The 27,315-nt window shown below is 41.6% G+C and overlaps 1 protein-coding gene across 5 annotated transcripts in view; it reads right to left on the minus strand.

Moving 5' to 3' along the window:
• TBL1X (transducin beta like 1 X-linked) overlaps positions 1-27,315 on the minus strand; it is a 473,837-nt gene that overhangs the window by 36,456 nt on the left and 410,066 nt on the right. For all 5 annotated transcript variants that reach the window (XM_030201627.1, XM_030201624.1, XM_030201623.1 and 2 more), the window contains 3 exons: positions 24,410-24,683; positions 23,876-24,008; positions 10,480-10,621 (listed from right to left, as the gene is read on the minus strand). In XM_030201627.1, coding sequence (XP_030057487.1) covers positions 10,480-10,621; positions 23,876-24,008; positions 24,410-24,683 — 549 coding nt within the window. The remainder of the gene's footprint in view (positions 1-10,479; positions 10,622-23,875; positions 24,009-24,409; positions 24,684-27,315) is intronic.

Consider the following 27,315-nt stretch of genomic DNA (forward strand, 5'->3'; position numbering starts at 1 on the left):
GGGCGGGCAGGCAGGCAGGCGATCCCGAACTCGGAGGGAGGGAGGGAAATCTCTACCTTCGGACTATAAGACGCACCCCCCATTTTCCTCCCAAATTTGGGGGGAAAAAAGTGCGTCTTATAATCCGAAAAATACGGTATCTAAATTATAGCCCTCTTTATTGCATAAAGCAATTTATGTCATACCTGTGTGGTTTTCTTTATCAACAAAAGAGATCATATTTCAAAAGCAGTTTTTAAAAAAATTAATTTTTAGAGATATATGGAAATGAGTGTATGATTCTTCTTCCCTGGTTGATTTTGAAAGGCTGTTTGCTATCTGCTATTTGCTTCACTATTGCATCAGTGCATACTCCAGTGCCTTACGGTTTGACACAACGGTCTTTTTTAAGATCAACTTTATGTTGCTATTTCAAGCCTTCTGTTTTTCAACCTAAATGTAAAATTAGACCATCAGTCTTTCCTTAAGACATAAGACTCCTGATGCAGGCCGCCAGGCCGAAACACAATGTTGCGTTGAGTCATTTCTAAGGAAACATTAATAAACTGTGTTGATTTTATTATTAATTATTTGTTTGGTCCCAGTTCTTTGGATAAGCCTGGTTTACTTTTCCCACTTCTCTTATCTCTGTCTAAATAATGTTACAGTAATCAAAAACATGTTGTAATATAGGCGTAAGCTAGGATACATGAGGAGTCTTTATCAATAGCATTTCTGATAGAACACAATTTCCTTAGATGGTAAAAAGACTTTTTTACTACATCAGATATTTGGTCATTGAAGGAAAGAGCAGAGGCTATAATCACACCTAGTTAGTAAAATGATTGTACTGGAACTAATTGTTAAACAATGTGAGCATTAAGGATGGCATAGGGCTATGGCCTGTTACCCAGGACGCTATGGTCTTATCAGGATTTAATATCAAACAGTGTTTGGAGAGCCACCTAGCAACTTCGTTGAGACAGTCCTGAACTGGCTTTAAATCTATATTCAATGGGTTTACATAATGAATTAAGAGGAAGTCATCTGCATAAGAATATAAGCTAATTCCCAAAGATTGAATGAGTAACGTCAGTGGACTGACAAACAAATTAAACAATAATGGTGATAGGACTGATCCTTGTGGTACCCCACAAGAAATGGAATGGGATTTTGAAGTGAACGAGTTCTGTACTACTTTGAAAGAACAGTTGCTAAGGAAGGAGGAGAACCAATTGTAGACTGTTCCAGAGACGCCCAGTTCCCGCAGATGTTTGAGTAGTAGGCTGTGGTCAATCAGGTCAAACGCTGCTGATAGGTCCAAACAGATAATCAAAGCAATATGACTTTGTTCAAGTCTAGAATTTAATTCACTTAGGATAGCTGCTAGTACTGTCTCTGTGCTATAGCCTTGCCTGAAGCCCGACTGTCTAGGGTGTAATGCATTAATAGATTCTGAGAACAATTGTAATTGTGAAAACACAACAGTTTCCAATATCTTAGCCAAAAATGGAAGGTTGGAAACGGGACGGTAATTACTTGGAGAGAGGGGGACGAGTGAGGGTTTCTTCAAGTATGGTTTAACCAGAGCTTCTTTAAAAACCTTTGGAATAATTCCTTCTGTAGGAGTTTTTATTATCATCGAGTGTAAGTGGGCTGATAGACCCAGGGAGGAAATTTTAAACCAATCTGAGGGCATAGGGTCTAACGAACAGTAAGTGATAGAGAGGTTTGATAGTAATTTTTGAAATGACACAAAAGATGGGAGATCAAATGAGTGCCAGGATCCAGAAAGATCTGACACGATTATATCATTTACCGTATTTATAATACTAGGTAACTGGGCCCTTAACTTGTCAACTTTCGTTATAAAGAAATTGGCTAAGGTGTCAGAGTATATGTATGGTATAACTGCCCTTGTCTCTTTGCGCACCCACCTTTGGGTGACCTAAACAGAGTCCAAGGGTGACTGTTGCTATCCTTTTAATTTAGGTCTGCTATTCAGTAGTAGACTAAACTAAATATATAACTTACCTAGATAGCAACCGAAAATTGCCACAATCCGGAATACACTAATGCTCTGTCCCTCCACTACACAGTGTGGCTTATCCAAAAAGAGACTAAAAACCCTCTGGATAAGGAAGTTATATTTATTTGTTGCATTTGTACCTCACATTTTCCCACCTATTTGCAGGCTCAATGTGGCTTACATAGTACTGTAAGGCGTTAGCCACCTCCAGTGATAAAACAAATACAGAGTGATGTTATAGAGAAATGAGATATATGCGTTACAGACACATTAGAAAATCAAGAGAAGAAGAGTTAAATAATGTTCGTTGCAAGTTATGGTTTTGTTGTGCAGCTGAGTTTGGCACTTAAGTTGGATCCGCAGGGTATGCCTTTTCGAACAAAACGGTCTTCAGTGATTTCCGGAAGTTGAGGTGGTCTTGGGTTGTTTTTATGGCCTTTGGTAATGCATTCCATAGTTGTTCCCAGCTGTCAATAAATGTACAACTTCCTTTGCAAATTAACTTGCAAGTGTTTGTAAACGACATCGTGGATAGGATGCTGGGCTCGATGTACCCTTGGTCTTTTCCCAGTGTGGCATTACTTATGTACTTATGACATCATCAGAGTGGGGATCACCAGGTACTGTGTTGTGTTAGATAGAATGGTTAGTTGTACAATTTCTTAGTCCATGAAAATGAAATGGACTCGTAAGTTGAGAAGTCAAATACAAATGACCTTACATGGACTTAAGTGAAACCATTTTTTTTTTGTAATTACAACATAATCAAGAACATTTTTGCTGTTGTTGTCAAATAGTGAGATTGCTTTGATTTAACGATATTTTTTAAAATTGTGACTATCTTGTAGGGTCAAATATGCACCTGGTACAAGTTTTACAAGCTGGAAAAACAATCGGCCATATGCAAATCTGGGCACTCAGATATTCTGTTTTGTGCACTCTAGCCATTCTGCAATTTTTTCACAACACTTCTGATATTATCTGGATAATAATATTTTACATTACATTTTTAACCAGTACTTTTAACTGCTTTGGGTTTATATTTTATGAATGAAGGTCCTACAGATGTAGCTTACATTTTATTTCAGTTTCTACATATAGTTTGGTCTTACTTAAAAAGTAGCAGCAGGTTGAATCTGCTACAGGAAACAAACAAAATTAAGTTGGGAAAGAAAACATAAGAACTGCCATACTGGGCAAGACCAAAGGTCCACTGAGCCCAAGTATTCAGCATCTAATATTAACCAACCAAGGTCACAAATATCTAGCCTGATCCCCAAAGGTAGATAGATTCCATGTTACTTACTCCTCCTCCTCCTCCCCCCTCAAAAAAATCACACAAAGCATTCCTCCACCCTCCCTTAGCGATCCCTAAGCAACTTAACTACTGCCAGGGGTTGCTGGTACCATTATGAATTTGGCAGCAGAAGAGGCTCAAACAACTGAGGATTGCTGCTGACATGATTAGAGTGAGGTGTCATATGGGGGGTGGTAATCAAGGTGGGGGGATGTTATTGGGGGGGCACTTTAGAGTAGGGGGATGTACTTCAGGAGGCTTCTGGGTGAGGGGCATGGCATTGCAGAAGGAGGGGGAGCAGCTCCTGATTGCTAGAGCTGGCCCCTTTAGGAAATGCTCAGGTGCATCAGGCCCAATGCTCCTAGGACAAGTGGCTTGTGTAAACTGTTTATTTTCTCAGAATCTGCCTTTATTAATCAGGCAGCGGAAGCAGTGGCCCGTCTCATCTCTCTGGGCAAAGTTACATATGCCCTCCAAATATCTAGCTTTCCCAACCTTGAATCTGCTCATGGCAGTTCGGTACAGACTCAGCAGTAGCTAAGTCTGTAATTAAAGAGGAACCCAGTTTTAATTAGCTAAAGAGATATAGTTTATTAGTATTAATCAGCATTGATACATTACCCAATAATGAGGATACCAGCAATTCAGTCAATAATACAGTGGAACAGAATCACACGACACACCAGCTCTCGGTGGTGCTCTGTCTTTCTCCTCCATCAGCATCTGCACCTGCCTCTGTATCTCACACTACTCAGGGTGCTTCCTTTATACTGTCTCAACCCAATGGATTCCAATGGGATCCAGCTTTGTCAGCAGAACTTGCTATCCCTTATCAGTTGATAAGGAACCGATAAGGGTGACTTCATTGGGTCCCAGGTTCTAACTATACACAAAAGGAGTGCAAAGCACAGCTGGCGAGATGACTTCATCGGTCACTCTGCTCTTCTCAGCTCCCCCCTCCTTCTGAGTACTCTCTAACTACCTAATCTACCCCTTTATCTACTTTCATTAACCCAAAACATCTTTCTCATGACTTCTCACAGGTGCCAATCCCAGGCATGTTTATAAGAGCAAAGGACCCCCTCCCGTGCCAGCTCCCTGAGAACTCAGTTCAGCTTGTGCTGCAGAAAAATGTAGTTTGTATCAGAGATGACTTTGGATTTTTAAGAGAAGCCTAACTCTTATTATGAGCCATTTGCTTGTAGAGGCCTAGCTCTTTAGCCTAAGCCATTGACTAGTATTTTACTGAGAGCAAGGGCGGCCATATATATTCAAAACTGCGTTATTAAATTAACATAATAATGAGATGTTTTTCCATCCATTTGTATGTTTTGCATCTCATTACTATGTATCACATGGTAGCTCATATTAACTTGTGTTAAAGGGCACTAATGTGCTTTGTTACTGTAACATGTATTGAGGCAAATGTTTTGTTCAGCATAAGTTTAACTGTTATTCTTCCATTTATCAAGAACAGTTGAGAACACCTATAGAACAGATAGGCTAATATCAAAAGTTCTGATTAATCTGATTGGGAGATATATATATGTACTTATATTATTGGTTAAACTAAGCTGAGGCATATCTCTCTTGGCACCCAGTCCAACTCCATAGTATTTACATAGACAAGCAGTAAGGAGAAACTCAAAATAAACCTTAAAACAACTCGCTAACCTAACACTAACCACACGAGCAACATGTGTGGACGTCTCTCATCTCAACTTGTAGAAAACATGAGATATGCAGGAAGCACCATGCAAGGTGACAGTCCTTATTTGGCCCTTTACTTTGCACCGACTAAATATCTCAGAAACCTAGGGCAGGCCTCTGGAATACTGGGAAGGCCTAATGGAAAGAAAGTTATCCGATAAGGCCTAATTTCTCCTTCCATTACTTAGCTTCCCACTACTCCAGAACCTGTGGGATGTATAAAAGCTACCCTAGAGAGGGTGGTATCCTAATACTGCCCACCCTGAAGACCGAAGTCCCAAAACTGTCTTCCGAGCATGTCGCAATGTCCACCCTGTAGTGCTTGACAAAGGTATACAGCATCGACCATGTCACCACCTTGCAAATATCCACCAGAGACAGTAAGGTAATTTCTGTCCAGGATGTCACTGTACATCTCGTAGAATGAGCCCGCAAAGCCTGAGGAGCCTGCTTCCCCACAAGCAAATAAGATGATACAATAGCCTCCTTCAGCCATCTAACAATTGTGGGCTTGGAAGCCATGAGGCCAAGCCTCTGTTTTCCAAAAAACACAGTCTGTTCAATTTGTGACTTCTAGATTATCAGATCAAGACATTTCACAAAAAAATACTGAGCCTCTTCGTCCTCTCTATGGAAGGATGGAAGCTCCACAGATTGGTTGAGATGAAATGCGGATACCACTTTCAGAAGAAAGGAAGGAAACATGTGCAGGGAGACCCCATCTCTGAAAAGTGGAGAAAGGGATCCCAAAAAGAGAGAGCCTGAAGCTCCGAGACCCTACTTGCCAACACAACAGCCACCAAGTACACTGTCTTTAGTGTAAGATCTGTCAAGGAGGCCTTCCAGAGTGGCTCAAAAGGAGGCTTCTGCAGAGCCCGAAGAACTAAATTAAGGTTCCATTCTGAACACGGAATACAAAATAGATGCTGTAAGTGGCCCGCTCCCAGCAAGAATCGAATGATATCTGGGTGAGCCACATGAGACATCTTCAGTAGACAGCATCTGAAACAAACCAAAGTTGCAATCTGAACTTTTAGAGAACCCAATGCCAATAGTTTCTGAAGGCCTGCCTGGAAAAACACTAGGATGTGTGTGATCTGAGCAGAGAAGGGAGAAACTCCATGTTGAGAAAACCAGTCCTTGAACGTCCTCCACACCCTCACATACGCCATGGATGTAGAGAATTTCCAAGCCTGAAGCAAGGTAGCAATGACTGAATCAGAATAACCTTTTCATTTCAACTGAGCCCTTTCAATGGCCAAGCCATTAAGACCAAAGGGGCACGAATCCTCCGTGAGCACTGGACCTTGTTTCAGTAGGCTGTAAGCCTGACGCAAGGTAGCAATGACCGAACCAGAGTAACATTTTCATCTCAACTGAGCCCTTTTGAAGGCCAAGCTGTTAAGACCAAAGGGGCACGGATCCTCCATGATCACTGGACCTTGCTTCAGTAGGCTGTGTATCTGCAAAAGAGGAGAAGATCCCTGTCCAGCAGTCGAATCAGGTATCAGGTGCGCGTACCACAGCCTCCATGGCCAATCCGGGATTATGAGAATTATTTGACCCTGGTGTAATGTGATCCTTTTCAACGTGCAGCATACCATGGGCCAAGGAGGGAAGACATACAGTAGATATGTCTACGGCTAGGGTTGCATCAATCTCCATTGAGCCCAGTCCTTTCCAATGGCTGAAGAACTTGAGCATTTTGGAATTACATTTTGTTGTCATGAAGTCCAGAAATGGAGAACCCTATCAGTCCACTATCAGCTGAAAACCCTGCTGAGAAAGTCCACCTCCACATTCAAGAACCCACGATGTGAGCTGCCAACAAGCAGAGATTATTTTTCTCTGCCCAGCTCATGAGGGAGGCCATCTCCACAGCCATTGGATGGCTGCAAGTCCTGCCTTGTTTGTTGATATAAGCCACCACCATCACAGTGTAGCAGAAAACTCAGACCAGGGCCCCTGCCAGAAAGGGAGAGTTGTTATTCAAAGCATTCTGCATTGCCATGAGCTCCAAGTAATTTATCAACCACTGAGACTCCTGTTCCATTCATGTGCCCTGCGAAGATGGAACTTGTGATGAGCTCCCCAACCTGACTTGCTGGCCTCTGTTGTCACCACCACCCATTGTGTTAACAGAAATGGAGCTCCAATGGTCAAATTCCTAGATGGCATCCACCACTGCATACTATGTCTGGCAACAAGCATCCAAGGAAGGTGAAGGTTGTACATCTCTGACACCAGAGACCAGCGGCTGAGAAGAGACTCCTGTAAAGGCTGCATATGAGCCCTTGCCCATGGCACCACTTCAACTGCCATCATTAATGACCCCAGAACCTGGAAGTAGTCACAGACCCTGAGCATGTCATGACTGAGGAAAAGACGAATATGTTGAACCAGCTTCCACCCCCTGAAAGATCCTCTCTCTTGCTGTGTTGAATAGAAAGCCCAGATACTCCAGGGTCTGCGATGGAATTAGTCTGCTCTTCTCAAAATTTATCACCCAACCCAATAGTTGCAGATGATGAACAATTGTCTGTCACTGCCACGCTGTCTGAATAGAACGATGCATGAATTAGGCAGTTGTCAAACTCCAGGTGAACACTGATTTCTTGGTGCCGAAGGGAGGTTCCCACTACCATCATAACCTTGGTAAATGTTCTTGGTGCTGTGGCGAAACCAAAGGGCAAAGCCCTGAACTGAAAGTGACGGCCCAGCATCACAAAACATAGAAACCTTTGATGCGATGAATATATAGCTAAATGCAAGATCCTTGAGATTGAAGGCAGTGAGAAATTCTCCTGCTTGAGCCAAGGCTATGACTGCTCTTACCATTTCAATGCAAAAGCGGGACACTCAGAAGCAGCAGTTTAGACCTTGGAGATCTAAGACTGGACGAAAGGTGCCTTCCCTTCCCTGGGAGAATGAAGTAGATGGAGTATCTGCTTTGTCCCTGTTCAACTCGGGGAACTGGAACAATGGCCCAGAGTGCCAGCAAGGAATCTACAGTGGCCTGAACCTCGACTGCCTTTGTTTTCTTTCGACAAGGAGACTACAAGAAGATAGGGGTGAAAGGGTGGGAGAACTCCAAGTTGTAACCTTTTTAAGAATATCCAGAATCCACTGGTCTGACGTGATTTTGGCCCACTCTTCCCGTAACTCCTGAAGATGTCAAGAGTGGAAACAAAAACCAAAAAAGGAGGTGAAAACCCTCATGAAACCATGAAATATAAAACAAAAAGTGAGGAGAGTGGATGAGGATACCAAAAAATTTTTTTATTCACATGAAAATTAAAAATTTAAAAACCTGTTCGCATTAAAGGAAGATTGGCATGACTAAAAGCGGGACTTCTGACCATATTTGCTGATGACCAGGCTGGTACAGTCTGCTGTTTCGAGACCAGAGAGCCCTCTGAAGATGGATAAGCCAGAGGCTTTTGGCTTATCCTCTGGGAACTTTGTGGCTTAGTTTCCCCCAGTTTCTTCACCAAGTTACTGATATCTTCTCCAAATAGTCACTTGCCTCAAAATAGCAGTTTAAGTCGACCTGACTTTGAAGCTGCATCTGCTGCCCAATGCCGCAACTAGAGATGCTGACATCCATAGACATACTGCAGGCCACAATCTGTAATGTCATAAAATAGCATCCACCAAGTAGGCCAACTCTGCCTCCAGCTGGGCATTATAGTGCTCATCTTGTGTTGCAGACTGCTGATGCCAGTTCAGGCATGCTCTTGCCATGAACGAGCTGCACACTTCAAAAGGTTTGTTTCAGTGAACCTTCTAGCTTCCTATTCTGTAGATTTTTTAGGGCAATGCCTCCTTCCACCTGCAAGATGGATTTCTTAGTCATCGCTATAACAAGGGAGTCCACCCTGGGAAGCTGCAATTTCTCTTTCTCCTCCAGAACCAATGGGTAGAGGAAGCCATGGATCTTACCACGCTGAGCCCCACATCCAGTGAGTCCCATTCTGCTGTAATCAGGTCTTGAATGTCAGGATGCATAGGGAAGGCTTTAGGAGGACCTCTAAGCCCACTCATGATTGACTAAGATGGAATTCCTGATGCCGAAGCAGAAGGCTCCTCAATGGAAAGCACCACCAATACCTCAGAAATAAGAACACTGAGGTTCTCTTTATGAAACACCCTCAGCTCTTTTGGATCATCCCCCTCTCAGGAAGGAGCTCTCCGTCCTCTAATGGTTCATTCCGAGGCTCCACTTAATAGACTGAGAACACATCTGATAAGGAAGGAAAAGCAGAGAGCCTCATCTGCCCTCTCCTGGCGGTCTAAACAAGATCTCCTAGGAGCCGGAGGGGCAGCGGGGAGAGAAACTGAAGCAATTTGCAGCAACTCTGACTGTTCCTGCTTCAGTCAATAGGCCTGGTATAAGAGCAATATAGACTCGAGAAAACAAAGATCCCAATGCAACCAAATGTTCTGTCAGGCCCTGAGGTTGTAAAATGGTGGCTGTGCTCCATGCATGATCAGAGGCTGGCACTCATCAGTCGGCTCCGACAAAATGGTGCCTATTTCCACATTCTCCTGCATCAAACTGTGCACTGGCCCTGCCGGAGAGCCTGAAGTCTCTGTGCAAAATTCAAATATGTGTCGCCGCCAACCATTTCCTCCGTATTTTGCGGGATTCCCAGCTTGCACACACTGCAACACTTCGATGCCAGCTGGTGGGTCCCACAGTTAGAACACCGCTTAACCGCCTCCATGGGAGTTGCCATTCATCCTGACTGTCCCAAGCACTGAGACAGGATCCCTCCCTTACACCAAGTAGAACTTGCAGTCCTCCAAGTGGTTGTAACTAAACCTTTAGTTGAACTTACCAAAGCTGGCTGCTCCGCTCAAGCTCACAATCTCCATAAGTCTTACCCCAGATGAGACAGAATCAAGACTTATACTCTGTCCCGTGCTCTCTCCAGTAAACCTCTTTCCTTCATGATGGATAGAAACAAGAGGCAAACCTTATAAAAAGCAAAAAGACTTTATTTATATTCCAAAGTTCCCAGAGGTTCAAACATCTGTGACTGACATGGCCATGTTTCGCCTGGAAAAAGGTTGCATCAGGGGCAGAATTATTAAAAGATTAAACAGAAATACATATATAAACATGTGTAATGGGCACTGAGCTTTAACATAATAATAAAAGCAGCAATATGAAATCAGAGATCAAAGTGTTTATTTCAGTAGGATTTAGCACAGAAGAGCCCCGGATTATTCATATTCGAACTTAAATCTCTATTCAGCCGAATATGAATAATGTATTTGAGGCCAAATTGAATCAAATAGGAATATTCGGTATAGCCCTAGTAAAAAGGCACCTTTATTTGTTAACCTTCATTTTCACTGAATATAAAAAATTTTGCACGCTATGCTTTCAAATAATTTACTGTGTAATCAAAACTGAGTATTTAGAACAAGCACATCACATGATGTGGCGATCACTTACATTCCAGTCTAATGAAGTCACATCCTTATTACTGGGAACATCTTGTCCTCCTTCCCTTATACAGTGCCTTAGAACTAATTGGGTGGAACTCCCATTGTTGTTTTCATTTAGATTCCATATTCTTGCTGTGGAATCTCCAGAGCTATAAAACAAAAAGACAAACACACAAAAGATGTCTTACTAAATAAAAAAAAATGTTAACAGATGAAAGTTAAGAGTACAAGGATGTTATTCCTATTTGTGTTTTTGTCTTTGTACTTGAACTTCTTTCCATGTCAAGCACACTTTCGTTTAAGCTCTGAAACCAAGTTCACAGAAATGAGTTTTTTAAGCTCTATGCAAGCATGACACCACATCTTTTGCTGTGCTACATAATTCTATGATTTTGCAAACAGAGAAGCTTTCTCACATGCTATCTCCCTCCTCTCCCGCACCCCCCCCCCCCCCCATATATGGAGTACAAAAGATTTAGGGGTCCTTTTACCAAAGTACAGGAAATAAATGGTATTAGTGTACCCTTACATAGGTCTTTCCCGTGCTAAGGCCAATTTCTGGCATTAATGGCTGTGCACTAATGTTGCCATTAGCATGTGGTCCACTACAAAAGATTAGCGCACAAGTCTTTACCGCCACCTCATGCACCAATTAGCATAAGAAAAGCCCACTCTGCACCCTCAATTCATAAGTACAACTTCACATAAGAAATTCAACTCCCCTGTGATATGGTTAGATGGTTTTGAGAGGGGATATGCTTTACTTACTTTGCTTTGGGGCTCTTTTATTAAGCTATGGAACAAAATGGCCTTAGTGTGCTCTCGTGCGGGGGGTTTTCCCATGCATTACAGCCATTTTTACAACAGCTGTAAAATGGCTAATTTTATATTTGTTGTATTAAGAGCCATGTGCTTTGAGGCATATTTTCAAAGCACTTAGCCTTCCAAAGTGCCATAGGTTTCTATGGAACTTTGGAAGGCTAAGTGCTTTGAAAATATGCAGCTAATTAAGCTTGCATCCGTTTATATAAATTACCATGTGAAATGCCAGCCACAAAGATTTATAGTGTTTGTCTGCTATGACCTGACTGCCCCATGCTAATTCAGTGTATGACCCTGTGCCATGACTACTGCTTGGACTGTTTGTGAGAGTGAGTGCATCAAGATGATTGTTTTGGTTGCGCATGTGGGAGAATGTTTGGTCTGAATGGTTGAGTTAGGACATAAATATGAACATAAAAGGAAAAACCAGAGAGCACTGGAGACCTATACTTACTCTTATAGAGTTCATGGGATGACACTGCTGGGATAGAATCACCTACAATCTGGAGTTCTGATGTAAGCCCTAGTATTCTTTAACACTTATAAATTCCTCTTATTGCATCTTTTTGGTATATTGTGAACTCTGTATGTCCCCTTCCCTTCAATAAATTACCATGTAAGCACTTACCGCCACTCATTTTGTAGGCAGTAAGGGCTCATATGGCAATCCTGTGCTAACCAGTTAGTGCATAGTAATGTGGATGCGCTGTTTAGTGCAGGAACACCCACTCTCTGCCCCCTGATATGCCCCTTCTAAAAATAACACAAATATTTTTAGTGCCCAGATTAGACTCGCACACAGTGGCATCTAACGCAGCTTAGTAACCGGGTCCCTATATTCAGTACTTTTACCACTAGACTCAAAGGGATCCAGTTACTAAGCTGTGGTGAGTGCTAGCATGTGCTTACGGCAGTTTTAAAGGGCTTACCACGGGATGCACTAAAGCACATTTGCTTATTGACGAAGAAGGGCAACCTTCGAAAGCTAATCAAGAAATGTATTAAGTTATGTCCAATAAAAAAGGAATCATCTTATTTTCTTTTCCATGTTTTATTTTGTTTGATTTCTATTGATTACCTTTAAAAGTGGACTAACACGGCTACCACACTTCTCTACTGCTTCGGTAAAAATGGCCTTTAGCACATACTCATGGAAAGGTGCACTAAGGCCACTTTCTACCACAACTTAGTAAAAGGACCCCAAAGAGATTTATACTAGCATAAAAATACAAAAATCATATTAAAAAATAACACTTATCCCCCTTCCTTCATCCAGCCTATTTTCTCAAATATTTCAAGCAGCTCACCCATCTCTCTGCTTAATTATTCCTTCAACTTCTTCAGCTATTAATGTTTTGCCATTTCCTAAATTGCACAGGCACTAGTTGTCGTTGGGAAGATATTCCGTTAAACTGGCACCATCACAGAGACGACGCTTGCTCTGCTTCTTTGCATCTCTACCTGAGTTATCCCAAGTAACCTTTCTCTAAGACAGGGGTTCTCAACCTAGTTCTTGGACATACCAAGCCAGTCAGGTTTTCAGGATATCCACAATGAATGTGCATGAGACAGATTTGCTTACAATGGAGCCACTGCATGCAAATCTCTTACATACATACATATTCATTGTGGATACTCTGAAAACCTGACTGGCTTGGTGTGTCCCCCAAGGTCCTCTAAGATCAGAGGGGCCCTTTCACGGCTAATGCGTGAGTAGCGCACGTCTATTTGGCACTACCACTTGGGTGGTGTGTGCACCCGGTGGTAATTCTGATTTTGGCGAGCAGAATCCCGCAGTAGAAAATGATTTTCTATTTTCTACCCCATAGGGCGTTCCTGGTTATAGCCAGCAGTGCGCCCATGTTGGCGCGCGCTGCATGGGTAGTGTGTGAGCCCTTACCGTTAGGTCAATGGGTGGCGGTAAGGGCTCAGGCCGTAAATATGCGCATGCTAGTTTTAATATTAGCACAGGCCTATTTCCTGGCTCATCAAAAAATAGCCTTTTTGCCAGCCACGGTAAAAAAATGGCCCAGCGCGTGCCTAAAAACATGCCCATACTACCGCAGGCCACTTTTCACTGCGGCTTTGTAAAAGGACCCCAGAGTGCTGTCTCTGGTACATAAATTGTAAATATCTCTGGATCAATCTAATTCACCAGCAACCTGAATGTTATCCAGTTGGAGGATTATAAAATCATGCATGGGGTGGAACAAGCTAGCCGGGAATGGTTATTCATTCTTTGAACCAGTCTTTGGAATAGCGGACATGTCAATAAACTAACTGGCAGCAGATTTAAAATAAAAGAAGTTGAGGAAGTATTTTTTCCAGCCAATGTACAATTTCATGGTGGAATTTGTTGATGGCGAATGTTGTCAAAATGAATACCATAGCTGGGTTTAAAAAAAAGGACTGGACACGCTTGTGGAAGACAGGTCCATTAACATTTATTAGGCAGGCAGGTGTAGGAATAGTTACCTTCTACATACGGAGATAAACAACAGTGAAGGTTATTTTATAAAGGTTTTTCATATGTAAGCCTTTTTAACATATGGAAAATGATTTTTTTAAAACTATGCAGGTGCATAACATGTAAAAAGTACACACACTGAAAGACTGCATGTAACTTTATGCAGATCATGTGAGGTTTTCCCAAGTGCATAGTCAGAGTACAGTGAAGGTGGAGCTGTGACGTACGTGTGTACTTATATAATACCTGTGTACTCAAAAAAAAAAAAAAAGAGTAATTTTATAAAGGGGTGCACACCTCAAGCAGCAAAGTACATGGCCATTTTGGTGGTATTATAGTCCTTTACACCCCAGATATAGCCACATACGCATTCAAGTAACCATTTACAAAATACCAACCAGTAAAAAGTATGCTCTAGGGCTGCTGTAAATGTTCCCACCTGCAACTTATGCTAATACTTTAGAAAGACAAGGAAGCAGCCATTTGATTTTACAAAACAGGCTTCATAATGCATTTATTTATTTATTTTTTTACAGTAGATCAGTGATCATGCTCCTGATGTTATGGAGAAACTAAACGCATGAACTGTTGAGAATGGAATGTCCATCTATATAGTTGGCTGGGGGAGAGACCAAGAAGCGTTTACTAAAGTGTGGGAACCTTTCTCTGAGACTTTGTCCCACCCACCCAGTCCCCTGTGTTAGTACTGAATTAAATTATAATCTGGAAGTGTAAACTGGGTTGAAATACTGGGGGAGGGGGCTGTTTGAGATGGGAGGTGGCGGCTTTGGGGGATGTTGTCTGAGATGAAGCGATAGTCAGACCACTTGAATAGGCAAACTTTGTTATAATGCAAAAGCTTTGGTAGTGAGAGACTAATCTCAAACTCCCAAATTGCACATGCAACGTCTTAGTATTTATTTCCAGTATCTACAACAGAAAATTTCACACTATTTCAAAGGTTATGAAAGATAATATTTGCCCCCTTGTCATGAATAGGAAATGAGAAATAATTTGAAAGAGCATAAAACAGGAAACTCAAATTAGTAGAATCATCATCCATAAATTTGCCAGAACAGTCCCAAGGGTACAAGCTGTCAAAAATGTCGTCATCTGGCACACAATACAAGGGAGTCAGAGCAAGATGGTGACATGCTACTAGTGCCAAAACCGAAACTGCTAGTGAAACTATCTAAACACTTTCAGCCCCCCAAAAACTGCAGCAGAAACTTATCGCCTGGTTTTGGCCAAAGCTGAAACAGAAAGCTAAAGATTAGTTGTGTGAATACGATCCAATGAGGCCCACTGAGGATTGTCAGAGCTTGCAGTTGGCAGTAGAGAGTTGCATGTGGACAGAAATTTCACCCATCCCCGCTGGAATTCCCTCCATTCTCGCCCATTCCCCCAAGTAATCTTTCTCCTTCTCTGTCCATACCCATAAAAAAGTATCTATTTCTGAATGTTATTTAGTTTTCATTGAGTTTTAATGAACCCCCCCCCCCCCACAAACAAATATCCATCAAAACAGGCATAAAACCAATAACCCTCCCTTCCTCATGCCTCAACTTCAAACCAGAGGCTGACCACTAAGGAAGAGGACAATAACCAGTCAGTCAGGAATATCGGACAGTTATTTCTTAAGTCCATGAAGAAACAGAGTCCATCTTAAAACTGCATGGGGACAAGGATCGTTTTCACTGAATCTACCCCCTTCATCACACTGAACAGTGACCCCAAATGTTCCTTCGGTTACTGCAATGATGGCCGAGGATATATGTCTATGTGTTTGTATCTATAACTATATAAAACTGTATCATAACTGAATTTGTTACAGTTTGAGGATGGAAGAGTTCCACTGTAACCTCGAACGATTATTGTTAAAAAGTGCCTCCACTGTTAGCAAGCAAGAAATGAAGGTGACAGTAAAACAGTTGATTACAGGAAATTAACTCTATAGCTTAATTTACTCTAGATGATTCATGAATGCAGTAATAGGGCATCATGCCATAATAGATTGACTGAGTCCTCAATGACCTTGTGTTGTATTTGCACAATATGCAGTTTTATGCCTTCCTTCCCAAGATCATAAAATACTATGTAACCCATCCTGTACAGATGTATTTACACAGTTGAAGAAAGAGTTTGCCCCTGGCTGATGTACGTGGCTTTATTTTGCTATTTTCACCATCACTTAAGAATACGGTAAGTCATGATAGCTTAATTTTGGTGTCTGACTTTATGTATTAGGACAGTGGCACAAGAAAATGCGCAGGGGATCTCGCTTCTGGGCCCAGTTTCACAGGAGCTTGATTTTTGCTGAGGCTAATCTGTACACAGAGGAGAAACCAGGAGCAGTAGAAAGGAAACTGATCCATGCAACGGGAAATGAGCGGTGACTGCAACTCCATCTCTTATTAGTCTGGGGTGCCATAGAGCCCTAAATAATAGCCCTTGCCCAGGAAATTCTGTTTTTTTTCAGGCTCGCATAGGATGGCTGGAAGAAAAGCACCTTGTTTCACAGAGAAAAGCAGCATTTTTTGCATGGACTCGCGCTCATGGTCTTGATAAGTTTCTAAAAACAAAGAGGGCAATATTCAAAGCACTGGCCAGAAACGGCTCCTGGCTGGATGACTTGCTTGTGCGGGGTTATCCACTGATTCAGCAGCACATAACTGGTTACTGCCACAGAATATCCCCACAGACTGCTAAAATGAAGCTGGCTATATTTTGTGTGCGGTCCAGGGGTGGAGTCGGCATTTATGTGGTTAAGTGCCAGTAGTTAGTACTTAACCGCCTAAGTTAAGCAACCATATCAGACCACATAAAAGTCAGTCCTATCTTTATGCGGTGTTGCTTCGGTGGTTAAGTGCTGAATATCGCACTTAACCACTTAAGAGAGAGATGCAGGGGTGGACTGACAGTGATCTGGGCCCCCAACAATGCATCAAAAGTGATTAAATTAGAAAGAAGTTAGGACACAATCCAGCTTATAATCGAAAAACGCCTATATTGTGACCCAAATCGGGAGATGGGCGTCTTTCTCCCGTGGGCGCCCAAATTGGTATAATCGAAAGCCGATTTTGGGTGTTTCCAACTGCAATCTGTCGCGGAAACGGGTAAAGTTGACAGGGGCGTGTCGGAGGGGTGGTGAAGGAACTGGGGCGTGGTTATCAGCCGAGGAAAGATGGGCGTCTTTAGCTGATTAATTGAAAAAAAAAGGGCGTTTTGACTGCAATTTTGGGTCACTTTTTTTGGACCCTTTTTTTCACGAACAAGTCCCAAAAAAGTGCCCCAACTGCCCAGATGATCACTGGAGGGAATCGGGGATGACCTCCCCGGACTCCCCCAGTGGTCACTAACCCCCTCCCACCAAAAAAAAACCCACTTTAATAACTTTTTTCCCAGCCTCTATGCCAGCCTCAAATGCCGTACCCACCTCTATGACAGCAGAATGTGTTCTATCCTGTCACAGCCTTTCCCTAGTTCTGATGTGGCTCTCGGATGAGTGTGACACCTTTTCTGTTATGCGCACTGCAGAGTCACATCAGCAATGCATTGTGGTGGGTGTAGGGTATTGGGCTCTGTGATTCCATTAGCTTGTAGCAAATGCTCACGATGTTGGTAGTTGGCAGGCTCTACTCCCATGGTGCTTTTCCCCCTGCTTACTGGGTCAGAGTGTGCCCTGTTTTGTTTCCGGTAGTCCATGAGGTAGTGGCCATTTTTGTAAGCCAGTTTTAGATCCCTTTCACGTGTTAGCCACGTTACAGAACTTAGTTCATACCTTGAATGTGGCTGAAAGAGGGCATTAAACACCATTCTGCCAGCTCTGACCTACTGCTCATCTCAGTACCAGGGAGACTCGTTGCCAGTGGGGCACAACCTCTGATCTGCAGTTAACTGTGAGTAAGCGTGCTTATTCCAATAAAGGATGTTTTCGGAGAGATTAGTCTTCAGGTGTCAACTGGTGTGCCAATGTTATATAGCAGCAACAAGTTCTAGAGGCCTGCGTGTATGCAGGTCTCTGGAGCACTTTTAGTGGGTACCGCAGTGCACTTCAGCCAGGTGGTTCCAAGCCCATCCCCCCTACCTGTAACACTTGTGCTGGTAAATGGAAGGTCTCCAAAACCCACTATACCCACATGTTGGTGCCCCCTTCACCCCTAAGAGCTATGGTAGTGTTGTACATTTGTGGGTAGTGGGTTTTGGGGGAGGGGGGGTTGGGTGCTCAGCACCCGTGGTAAGGGAGCTATGCATGTGGGAGCGTTGTCTGAAGTTCACCGCACTGACGTCTAGGGTGCCCAGTTGGTGTCCTGGCATGTCAGGGGGGCGAGTGTACTACGAATCGTGGCCCCTCCCACGACCAAATGGCTCGGATTAGGACGTTTTTGAGCTGGGCGTTTTTAGTTTCCATTATCGCTAAAAAAAAAACCAAACGCCCAGCTGAAAAACGTCCATTTTTTCGAAAATATGGTCTGTCCCGCCTCTTCACGTACCCGTTTTTGGACATAGACGCCCATGGAGATAGGCGTTCGCGTTCGATTATGCCCCTCCACGGGTCCCTTACTGTTATGGGCCCTTGGCCACTGTCCTATTGTCACAATGGTCAATTTGGCCCTGGATAGCCAGCCTCATAAATCTGGACCTACAGTAGGTCGATGAAGATGGAGTTATCATCCTATTCCCTTTTTCGGAAATGTAGGTATAATTGTACCCAAAATCAACTTGATTTCTTTAACTATGGATAGAGTGCTTGTTATATTTTGTAACTCCCTTTATTGTTAGGGTTTATTTCTTTTTATAATCCACTTACAATCTTTTAATAAATATGCAAAATATAAGAATAATCAATGGTATGGTATAGTATATAACCATCCTTAGAATACAGATCAACATTAAATTACAACACTGGACACCGACAGAACTGCACAAACGTACACAAAATCAACAAGGACAGTAATAATCACACTCAAAGGAAAAACTAAAAAAAAAAAGACATCCATTTCAGTCCCCCACATATAGAAAATCATCTAGCATAGCCTTTCTCTGTAATATAAAAAGCTTATTTCAATCGCCTACAGATGAGCAACTATAAAAAAAAAACACTTCATATAATGTCCGAGCTCCTTCGTGTAGGTATAACCATAGGACCATTAGTAAACATCATGACGAGCTTCTTCTCCCTGTAATATAAACTCTCACAAGGGAAGAGTGAAGGCCTTTCAAGAGAATGAGCATTTTTAGATGGCAGGTTAGCCACTCTTATTCAAACAAAGCCTAGGGTGGAGGAGCAGCCTAATGGTTAGTGCAGTGGACTTTGATCCTGGGGAACTGAGTTCAATTCCCACTGCAGCTCCTTGTGACTCTAGGCAAGTCACTTAAGCCTCCATTGCCCCTGGTACAAAATAAGTACCTGAATATATATAAACCACTTTGAATGTAGTTGCAAAAACCTCAGGATGTATATCAAGACCCATTTCCCTTATCTAAATGTAAAACTTCTCAACAAGTTTGAGGTTTTTCTGTCTTTTCCTTAAAATACAGCCTTCAGTCATGTAAACATCAATTAGCTAAGCACTCTGCTTGCTAAACCAGTAATCAGCGTGTCTCAGCTTTCAGAGTCTTCTATACTCAAAGGCAAACAAGGCTCCTCGATTTTAATCCCAACAGTTACATATTCCTTTGGGGAACAGAAGCCCATCTTTGCTCCTTTGCAAGTATTGTCTTTAGCTTTCCAGGCCACTGTGATGAGCTCCCCACCTTTCTTAAGTAGGATGCAAACTGCTTCACACAGTCCTGGGCTCCTCTTTGATAATTCCAAACCTCCTGTATGAAGTACTGGTTGAGTTTTCTGCCCGCTCCTATCCCAGGACACTTCTCCATGTAACAATGAACTTACCCATCTGGATCCCTGCTCACCCAAATAAACATATATTCTCCTTATGTGTTCTGCTACAAAGTCTGAATGGTATTCATGGATTATAACATTGCTTGGAGCCGATTTATTTTTTTTAGTTGCAACAGTTTTTATTGATGACTCACAAAAATAATAAAACAAGCATGCAGATACAGAAACTGTCTAGAACAATGCACAACAAGAAATAAGCAAGATGAAAATTGTCATCAAAGTTTGTTTCCCCCCAAAACTCCCTCTCCCCCCTCCCCTCTCCGTCCCATTCCCTACCATCCCAAGGTCCCTCAATGGAGCCGATTTATTTATTTTTTGATCTTCTTGTGAGGCCTTTATAAAATAAACCGTATTATAAAATGTCTCTGAATATTATTTGTTTGGATTTTGCTCACACCTTTTTCAATAGTTGCTCAAGGTGAGTTACATTCAGGTACACTGGGTATTTCTCTGTCTACGTTTGCACCTGAGACAATGGAGGATTGCGTGAGTTGCCCAAGATCATAAGCAGCAGCAGTGAGATTTGAACCAGCCACCTCTGGATGTCAAGACTGGTGCTCTAACCACTAAGCTACTTTTCCAATCCAATAACTGCTTAATATTTTTATGGTGCCACCAATTCTAAGAGTCAATTGCAGGCTCTGCTTACTTGGTCACACTCCTCTAAATTCCAAGCCCCAACCCTTCTTGTTGGAGGCCATGAAATAAAATCCCTAATAGAATACAGTACCTATCTCATGTACCCTCGCCCTTCACCAGTACATCAAAAGATCTGGAAGCAACTCCAGGCTCCATCAGTCAGTGGTAGATGCTAGAGAATAATGCCTAGGAACTCTTTTCTTCCACGGGTAACAGATTACCTTTACAGAGTCATACCTTTTACAGAACCAAGATGTTTATAATTCATTAATTTGAACATCTGCAGGATTTGGAGAGTGAGAATTCTCCCTGAATTCTGTGATGGCTGACTCTATACAGACTTCCTGATCTAATTGGGCCTTGGATACTGAATACGCTTGGGCTGCATCCACTTGGCAGTGTGCAATGTTGCTAAGCCAGCTGATGAGCACCAGGAAGAACATGTTAAAGGGAAATGCTACTGTGAGAGCATCTGGATCCCTGAACATCTTCATACCCCTCTTTCTCAGGCTTGTCTGTGATATAGGAACTCAGACTACAGAGTCAGCGAGACAAGTAGAATACTTGTGGTTGTACAGGTCGTTTATCAGCCGTATAATCGGGATCAAGAATCCCTTCCTGACTGGAGGAGGAGTAGATAGGTTGTGCTGTGTGCCATCCTACCACTATAATACATGATTAGAAAGGGAATGCCAACCCGCCCCCCCCCCCCCCCCCCCCATTCCAAAGGCCAGGGTAGGCACAGACAGCTAAGCACTTATAACTAGCTTGGAAAGCATGTGCCTTGCCAACCAATAAGGTTCAGTCATTTTAATAGCTTATTTGCACCTGCTTGTCAGCTCAAACAAATATGTCTTTTCAAATTCCTTTGCTTTCAGACAAAGTCTTTACTCCTTCTCTCAAGGAATCAAGAACATTTTTCCAATTCTATTTTCCATCATCGCTTCTTTGTACTTAAACAGCATTTCATGAATGACTTCAAAAACATTGCACAGGTCTGAGCTTGCCTTTTACTAATGTCATTCAATGCATCACTCGGTGGAGAGGTCTGGGCAGAAAGTAACCTACTTTACTATACTAGAATGATGTCTCTTTTCTTTTACATTGATAAGATGGAATACTAGCAGCACCCGCATTTTTATATTATAAATGATGCAGAAAAATTTAGCTACAAGAGGGCAGTTTTATTATGGGACAGCTAGGCTGGAATGTCCACAGGTACAAATGTTGTGACTTTTTAAAATAAAGGCAAAATATCTATCTGCCTTTCCAAAATTTCTCCCTGCCCCCCTAGAAAGTAGATCTAGGCATCAACATTTGTACTGACCCTTGTGTGGTTTTCTATTAAATCGAAGGTGACTCTGTTCATATTTTATAAAATATGACCATCTGTGGGAAAAGGTGACTAAAGTTTCCAGAAACAAAAAAAAATGAGGTTTTAATGAAATCTGTTAGAGCAAACAATTTGTAATACAACAGGCCAAATCCCATCCTTTCATGTAAAAAAAAAAAAAAGAATACAAAGAGTTATAGAAGTTCAAACATGGACCCATGACATGAAAAACCTGACCGTTCTTAGAAATGGGCTTTGGAAAATATGCTTCAGTTAAACCAGATAAAAAACAAAAGTTCTATGGCTTTCTAATTCATTAATGGATAGTCCTTTGAATCTTACACTACCAAATGGCATTATGCTAAATGTGGAAAAGGAATCTAGGGTATGTAGTCGTTATCTTTTGAAGCCCAGGTTAATCAAGTTTGGAAGAAGTCTTTTTTCCGTTTATGTCAAGTGAGGCTGATTTGGTCTGTTTTTCATAGTTCTCAATTTGCTCTTCTGCTTCAGATGCTGGTTTTGTCCAATTTAGATTACCGTAATTCTTTAGATGTTGGATTGAGTAATAAGTTGCTTTATAAGCTGCAATTATTACAGAATATAGCAGTTTGGATGATTTTTCCATTTGAGGAAGTTGGAAAGTGCATCTGATTATTTTAAAGGACTTCATTGGCTTCGTGCTCGTGAATGGATTACTTTTAAAACTACATGTTTAGTTAGTAAGATTTTATATGGTAATACCTCTGTATTACTAATTCAGGTTTTTTTTCTCATTGTTTTTATATGTTGACCCGAGTTCATGAGTTTGTTATTGAAATATCCCGCTTTCAAAAATCTTTGATTTAAGCGTCAATTAGGCGCTATGTTTTCTTTTCAAGCAGTTGTTATTTGGAATAGCTTTCCAGGTACAATTCGAACAGCTCAAAATTATATGCATTTACATGATAGGTTGAAAACTTTTTTATTTGGCAATTATGATGGTTAATATTTTGTTTTTATTTCACTATCACTAATTATATAAATTCCTCACTTTTGACTGAGTTTCTTTTTATGTAAACCGCCTGGAACCTCACATTGGGATAGAGTGGTATATAAGACATGGATTACATTAGACTTCCCAGAGACGGTCACAAATATATGCAAAAGTTGTAACTCTGCCCAAACTCCGTCCCAGAGAACACCCATATGCATATCACACAAAAGTAGGTGCTATACTTTCCTGTCATGTGCTTTTGTATGTGTATTCACCAGGCCAGTTCTATAAGTGGCTACGTGAGCATGTTGAAATGCTGTTCTATGTGCTCAGACTGCTTATAAAGGTAACCAGTCACAGTACAGGTTAAAAGCATGCTTCTAATCCCTTTTATGTGCTCAAGAAATCCTGCTTCAACACACAGAATATCCTCCTTCCTTAAGTTCTTGAAGCTCTACACTGCTTGCTGTTTAACTTACAAACTAAGTAAAAGATGAAACCTTCAAACACTTGACTAAGAAGGGTAATAGCACACATTAAATAGCAAATATGTGTATGCGAGTTCAGAAGCGTAGCCAGATTCAGGGCATGGGGGGAGTGGAGAGCAGACTGCCAATGGCACTGGTGCATATTTTAAATGCAACAGATTGCGTCAAAAATAGGCCCTGGAATTTCATTTGGGGTAGCAGCCACTCCCTGGTGACCCACCTAGCTACGCCTCTGTGTGAGTTATTTGCTCCTAGCACAAGTTTTGGCAGTACACCAAAGACATAATGAGCAAAGCGCCTCATTATTGTGCGTTTAACTTTACATTCCATCGCATGCTTCACAACTGCAATCCAATCTTGGCTTGAAGCTTCCAGAGTGGAGGAGTAGCCTAGTGGTTTGTGCAGTGGACTTTGATCTTGGGGAACTGGGTTTGATTCACATTGCAGCTCCTTGTGACTGTGGGTAAGTCACTTAACCCTCCATTGCCCAAGGTACAAAATAAGTACCTATATATATGTAAACCACTTTGAATGTAGTTGCAAAATACCACAGAAAAGCAGTATATCAAGTCCCATTTCCCTCATGTAAAGTATTTCAAGTTGACTTCCTCTTGGAAATTACTTTTTATGGAATAATGAGTCACCATGATGTTAGCAGCTTGCACATGACAAAGATCAAGAATCAATTATATATATATATATATATATATATTTTTTTTTTTACTCCAAAGAATAATTACTGAAAAACATTTTAAAGTGTGCTGCCATGTCCTTACCCAGATGCTAGTAGATCACTGACAGGGTTCCAGGCACATATAAACACCTCAGATTCATGACCCCTCAATACCGTTGCTTTGTTGGATGGAATTTCAACTTCTCCGTCAACTTCCATGGGTTCTGAATGATTATCTACAAGAGACATCCGATAGTACGTGATCCTGATAGCATCACCAAAACCCATGTGTAATAAAGTCAGTAGACTGTTCTCTAGACCAACAAGTGTCAAAACATTTGCAACAAACACAGTTTTGTGAACACAATGAACTCCAGCATCAGTTGCTCTGTCCTCATGGTCAGAACAATGCATCATCCTTCAAATTAAATGAAGGAAGATTGCATGCAGTCTTTTTTGTATATGTTTTAAATGTTCATCCAATATCGCAGGCAAACATTTAGAATGGTTTTGGACTCTATACACCCTTTCATTTTAGCTAGCATATAATAGAAATTTTGGATTAGTCAATATTATACAGGTGAATATAAAATCTTTGTGAAAAAGATTTGCCAGGGGGCTTGGTAATTTAACTTACTTATGGGATGTGCTCCATTCTCCTCGCCATTCACAGTGGCTTCTCCGTTCTTTGGTATGTTCTGCTGTGAAGCTGCTGCTGCTGCTGGTGCTACTGTTGCCACTGCCGGGACAGGTGTCACCAATGGGGCTGTTGGGGCTGCTGCACTGGCCTGCTGCTGCTGCTGCACTAATTTTTCTCTGAACGCCTGCTGTCGTGTTTGGACAACATCAGGCATCACAGCATCTATCAGGGATAATGATTCTATAGGTCTGCCATCAAATACTGTGCCATCCTTTTAAAGAGAACAACCAAGAATGAACTGTTAGAGTATTTGGGACTACAGTAAGACAGAGGTTTTGCTCTACTGTGCAGATAAGGGAATCATATGGGTACTCTAATAACAAAAGACCATCTTATGCTGGAAAACAAACCAATTTGATGACTGAACCCAAACATGTGATGATATAAATTTACAGAAGCAAATGGGTGTTATCTGAAATAACTTTAATGAAAGCATATATATGCTTCCATGGTGGTCCCATTCCAGCAACGTCTAGAGAGGCTGCACAATTACTTACATGTCAATTACTTTACTTGCAATGGAGGGATGGAAGATGGAGTCAAACATGTTATGTACTCCAAAGTTTACAAAAATGTCTTCTTTGATATCAGTGCTATCCTCCCAGACAAATGACAGGACACACTAGTTCTGGTACCGCATGGGGGGATGCCAGTTATCATCTCATTCTACTGAGAGGCTGATCGTTTCTGATTTCACCGCAGCACAGGAAAAGTCCTGGGCACCAGGTCACTTCAAATTTGGTACTTCATACTAGCTTGGACCCATGAAGAGTGGACACTGCTGCTGGCCCAGACCCAACAGAAGCCACTACAAATGGCCAAAGGCTTACCACTGGTAAAGGGAGGGATAAAGTGAAAAATCATCTGGATTAAGGAGAAGAGCAGAAGAGTCTAGTAGAGGAAATGGTGGAAAAGAAGCTAGAGGCAGAGTTACAGAGAGGAGCAAGGGAAGAAGTTGAAGGGAAAGAGAAAGGAAGAGGAATGGTAAAATGCAAAAATACATCTTTTTAAAAACATAAACTAAGAAAAGATCAAAGAAACAAAAAGCCCTACTTCCTATGCACTACAATCCACATACAACTAAAACCCAAAGCATGCTAAGAGGATTTTTTTTAATCCCCCAGCTCCTAAAAATTTTGTCTGGTACCCAAATTCTCTAAATATTTTCCCACCCTTGTTCTATCCTATCACATGCATGGGTCTATAGTTTTGACATTCCTATGAAATACAAAAGCAGATGCCCATACATATGAAGGTATAAAACCATTACTTGATCAATCTATCAGTAAAAGATGAATACAGATAGACTACTATGATCTGCAAATAATTTCAAGATACCTTTTTATAAGGTCTGAGTAAGCAATTGAAACTTAGAATTAAACTGGTATAATTATATTTTGAATAATAGCAAAAGAGTACAGCATTAGCCATCAGTGTTTCACGGCAACACCTAATGTCAAATTCCTGAATGGTCAATGTGCCAATTAGAGAAATGCAAACAAATTCATAAGAATAGTTTATTACACAAAGCCTATTCACCTATTATTTAGGGGTATGTCTACTAAAAATGATATGCCTTAACACGCTCTTAGCATGTGTGAAAATGGTTACCACGAAGCGTGTTAAAGTGTTTTTGAGGTGAGTAGCTTTTTTGCGAGCACTAGGGGCCCTGTTTACAAAGGAGTGCTAGCGTTTTTAGCATGCGCTGTGTAGAGTCCCATAGGAATATTATGGGCATCTAAATGGTCAGCATGCGCTGAAAACACTAGAGTGCCTTTGTAAAAAGGGCCCTAAATGCGCTGTCTATTTTTTTGTATTTATTTTCTGGATGAGAGTGTCAGAAGCGGAGAATGGGTGTGCATGTGCTATCCAGCCAACATGTCCCGATTACCATGTGCTAATGGGTTTGTGCATCCATACAGTGGGAGCTATTAATGAGGCAGTAAATTGCTCCCTCATCAATTCTTTTCAGGCTATGCTCACTAATACCAACATTAACGGACAACTTGAAAGAGAAATACTAGAAATTGACCTATTTCCTGCGTGCTAGAAATGAGCCCTTAGTGCGCGCAAACAAGCTACTCACTGCAAAAATGTTTTAACGCGCTTTGTGGTAACCATTTTCACACATGCTAAGAGTGTGTTAGGGCATAATGTAAGCCACATAGAGCCTGCAAAGAGGTGGGAAAATGTGGGATACAAATGCAGTAAATAAATAAATAAATATCATTTTTAGTAGACATAGCCTTAAATAATAGGCGAATAGATAGATAGATAGATAGATAGATAGATAGATAGATAGATAGATAGATAGATAAAGGGAAATTTTAAAACTGCCTATATTGTTGCCATATCTGCATGAACGTTTCACTAATGGATTATGCTCTGTCTAGCAATTCCTGGCGTGGCAAATGTGCCGCATGGGCTGCATCGCATTTGCCTCACAGGAATCACTAGTGCAGTTTTGTAAAAGACACCCTATATTTCTTATCTTAACTCTTGAATGTATCAGTTATTATAGTGTATGTTTTAATTTTATTTTGTTAACTTGCCTCGAGCTAATTTGGTGACCATTTTTCCATAAGAGGCAAGTTGAGTTTTTGGGCCAAAGAAGTTGGATGTTTCCAGATGTCTCTAGGCAGACTTAGGGTAAAAGAAGAAATGTTCTTACTATGCGCCAGGAAATAATGGCACTTGGTGGCAGTGGCGTACCTAGGGTAGTTGACACCCGGGGCCGGTCATTTTTTAACACCCCCCCCCCCCCCCCCCCAAATCCAGTATTAGGCATACCGAGAATACAAAACACTCAGGACCTATAGAGCAATTCTACCATACCATAAGCA

This window comes from Microcaecilia unicolor, chromosome 4, assembly GCF_901765095.1.
Source record: "Microcaecilia unicolor chromosome 4, aMicUni1.1, whole genome shotgun sequence".
NCBI lineage: Eukaryota > Metazoa > Chordata > Amphibia > Gymnophiona > Siphonopidae > Microcaecilia > Microcaecilia unicolor.